A 3,330-nucleotide genomic window follows, 5' to 3' on the forward strand; every position below is an offset into this window, starting at 1 on the left:
ATGGGACACCCACTCCCCAATAATGGGACTTATGTTTGTAATATGCTGTACTGCATGGCTCTTGTAAGGGGCATTGCAAGTTGCTCCGTCCTAATTTTTGGCAGCTTTTGCTTGCAAGGCATAAGCAAATACTATGGGACACCCACTCCCCAATAATGGGACTTATGTTTGTAATATGCTGTACTGCATGGCTCTTGAAAGGGGCATTGCAAGTTGCTCCATACTAATTTTTGGCAGCTTTTGCTTGGAAAGCATAAGCAAATACTATGGGAGACCCACTCCCCAATAATGGGACTTATGTTTGTAATATGCTGTACTGCAGGGGTCTCAAACTCAATTTACCTGGGGGCCGCTGGAGGTAGATTCTGGGTAAGGCTGGGCCGCATCAAGTTTTCCACAAAAAATGCGCTTACAAAATATCATTATTCAGATTCAAATGTCTTTATTAACAGTTCTTTAACATTTAACTTTTAGAACATGAATGGACATAAACTGTTTGAGCATGGCTTTATCTGCCTACTTCTTGCTGCTAGAGATCTGACAGCGCTTACTCTTGCATAGCCGAGCCACATTTGGCGTAAGTGAGGAAGCAGTTGAGACCCTCAGCACAGCTTGAAGATGAGCATCAGTAATTCTAGACCTGTACTTTGACTTATTGAAGTTCAAGGTAGAGAAGAGCTTTTCGCACAAGTATGTGCTCCCAAATAGACACATGGTCTGCTTGAACATTCGGGAAAGCTCAGGGAAGCTGGGGGGCAATTCTCTTAAAAATTGCCCAAGTTTGTCTGCTTTTCCACTCACATCCCTAAACTTGGCTTTGAGTTCAGAGTTACACTGCAGGTCAATGAGCTCTATTTGAAACACTGGAGGGGCATCTTGCACATCAAAGGAGAAGGGGTCTGCAAAAATTTGAAATGTGGCTCTGTGTCTCTTGAAGTCTGCAAATCTATGATCAAATTCCTCCTGTAGCCTCAAAATGACATCCACATACTCCTCATGACTGAATAGTGTGCCTGAATCAATGAGTGACTTGCATGCTGGGAAATGGCAAAGGTTTGTTTGAGAAAGCTGGTCTTTCCACAATATAAGTTTTGTAGAGAACGCTCTCACGCTGTCATAGGCATCACTGACAAGTTGCCCCTGGCCTTGTAACCTCTTATTCAGTACATTAAGCTCATGTGCGATATCAACCAAAAAAGCTAAGTCCATGAGCCATTTTGGATCACTTAGCAAAGGAACAGAAGCCCCATCTTTCTCCATAAAAGCTTTCACTTCCGCTCTCAACTCAAAAAATCTCTTCAATACGTTTCCCCTGCTGAGCCAACGCACCTCGGTAAAGTAGAGCACATCCCCATATTCTGACTCTATTTCCTCTAAAAAAGCACGAAACATTCTGTGTTTTAAGCCCCTGGATCTGATTTGGTTGATGCATTTCACAACGAAAGACATCACGTTGTCAAACTTCAGGCATTTGCTGCAAAGGGCCTGCTGATGGATAATGCAGTGCAGAGCAATGACCTCCTCTAAACCTTCCTCTTCCTTTTTTTTATTAACAAGTGCCACCAGTCCTTTTTTCCTCCCGATCATTGATGGCGCTCCATCAGTTGTTATTCCGACAAACTTCCTCCAAGGCAAACCAGCATTCTGAAAAGCATCACACAGCTGGTGAAATATCTCTTGGGCGGTGGTCTGGCCATGCATTGGAACTAGTGAGAGCAACTCCTCTGTGACTTCAAAATTGTCATCAACACCCCGGACATAGATTGCAAGCTGGGCAGTGTCGGTGATGTCTGTGGTCTCATCAAGAGCGACTGAGTATACACTGAAACATTTTATTTTCTCACACAGTTGATCATAAATGTCACTTGAAAGGTCAGAAATGCGCACTGCCACGGTGTTGGAAGAAAGGCTGACGTTGCTAAACTGACCTTTCTTTTCTGGAGAGATAATACTTGCAGCCTGTAACATGCACTTTTTTATAAATTCCCCTTCTTTAAATGACTTTCCTGCTTTAGCAATCATCATACTAACTACGTAGCTGGCTTCGACTGCTGCATCATTCTCTTTGGTTGCTTTCTTAAAGAAATCTTGTTGCCTCAGCAGACATGTCTTAAGTTTAGCAACCTGGTTGGCTCTCTCATCTTCCTGGTACTTTGCATACTCCTCAGCATGTCTAGTTGTGTAATGACGCTTCAAATTGTATTCTTTGGGCACTGCAACTTTCTCTGTGCAAATAAGACAAGTTGGGATGCCCTTGTGCTCAATAAAGAAATATTGCTTTTCCCACTTTTCCTGAAATTGTCTGTGCTCATCATCAACCTTTCTCTTCACTGCAGGCTTTGAGCAAGACATATTTGGGGCTGCGTAGCAAAAACTTAGGCCTATGGTGCCTTGAGATACCCACTTCAGCACAAGGTGCTCTGGATGAGCGGAAATAGAGTTTCCCAGTCCCCCTAGCTGCCTAGCATGACCTTCGGCAACATTAAAGAGGACCTGATTTTTACTCACAGGAGTAGCCAAATACCTTTAGGGTGGGCACGCACCTGGTCTGGTTTATAAAAATAGCACTCCTCCACTCTGCTGTGCCCCCCTGTATATTTCTTGCCCTGTATGCTAATACTGAGCATCAAGGAGGAAGAGACGCCGGGGTTTCTCAATGGGCGTCTCCTTCTCCATGTGCCTCAATCCAATCACAGTGAGAGTCACAGCCAGGAAGAAAAAAACTCCTTGTCTGTGACACTCTTTGATGTGATTGGATCACAACACAGCCAGGGAGAAGGAGACGCCCATTGAGAAACCCCTGCGTCTCCTCCTCCCATGCAGGGCCTCCAATGGCAGAACGTCCTGTCGCCTGACTGGGAAGAAGAAGAAAAAAAGTGGGGCGTGGAGAGCGTGACTGACAGGCTGGAGAGCCTGTCAGTCACGCTCTCCACGCCCCACTTTTTTTTCCTTCCAAGCCTGCACTAGATTGAAAACAAAAGAAGAAGCTGCTGTCATGGCGTCTCCCAGCGCAAGGGAAGCCCCGAGCTGGGAGACGTGTCTTCTCTATGAACGCGCCCTGTGCACCGAGGGGTCCCAAGCTCCTACCCCCCCCCCCCCCGGTACTTGCCTCTCCGTGTCCCTCCCATCGAAGAAGATGAAGTCGCCGCTCTGAACGCACTTGGTGCAGGTCAGCCTCCGGCGGTGTTACACAGCGGGCAGCGCTCCACCGCCACTTACTCCCCCTGGTGAGACGCCGAGGTACTGTACTTGGCGGTGGAGCGCTGCCCGCTGTGTAACACCGCCGGAGGCTGACCTGCACCAAGTGCGTTCAGAGCGGCGACTTCATCT

The 3,330-nt window shown here is 46.8% G+C and overlaps 1 protein-coding gene across 1 annotated transcript; it reads right to left on the reverse strand.

The window, feature by feature from the left end:
* Positions 1–516: 516 nt before the first annotated feature.
* LOC141258521 (general transcription factor II-I repeat domain-containing protein 2-like) lies at positions 517–2,352 on the reverse strand. Its single transcript, XM_073673507.1, has one exon. The coding sequence runs from the start codon at positions 2,350–2,352 to the stop codon at positions 517–519; it is 1,836 nt and encodes a 611-aa protein (XP_073529608.1).
* Positions 2,353–3,330: the final 978 nt, after the last annotated feature.

This window comes from Phyllobates terribilis, unplaced genomic scaffold (genome assembly GCF_046119375.1).
Source record: "Phyllobates terribilis strain yellow unplaced genomic scaffold, ASM4611937v1 Scaffold_3__8_contigs__length_932513732, whole genome shotgun sequence".
Lineage (NCBI taxonomy): Eukaryota > Metazoa > Chordata > Amphibia > Anura > Dendrobatidae > Phyllobates > Phyllobates terribilis.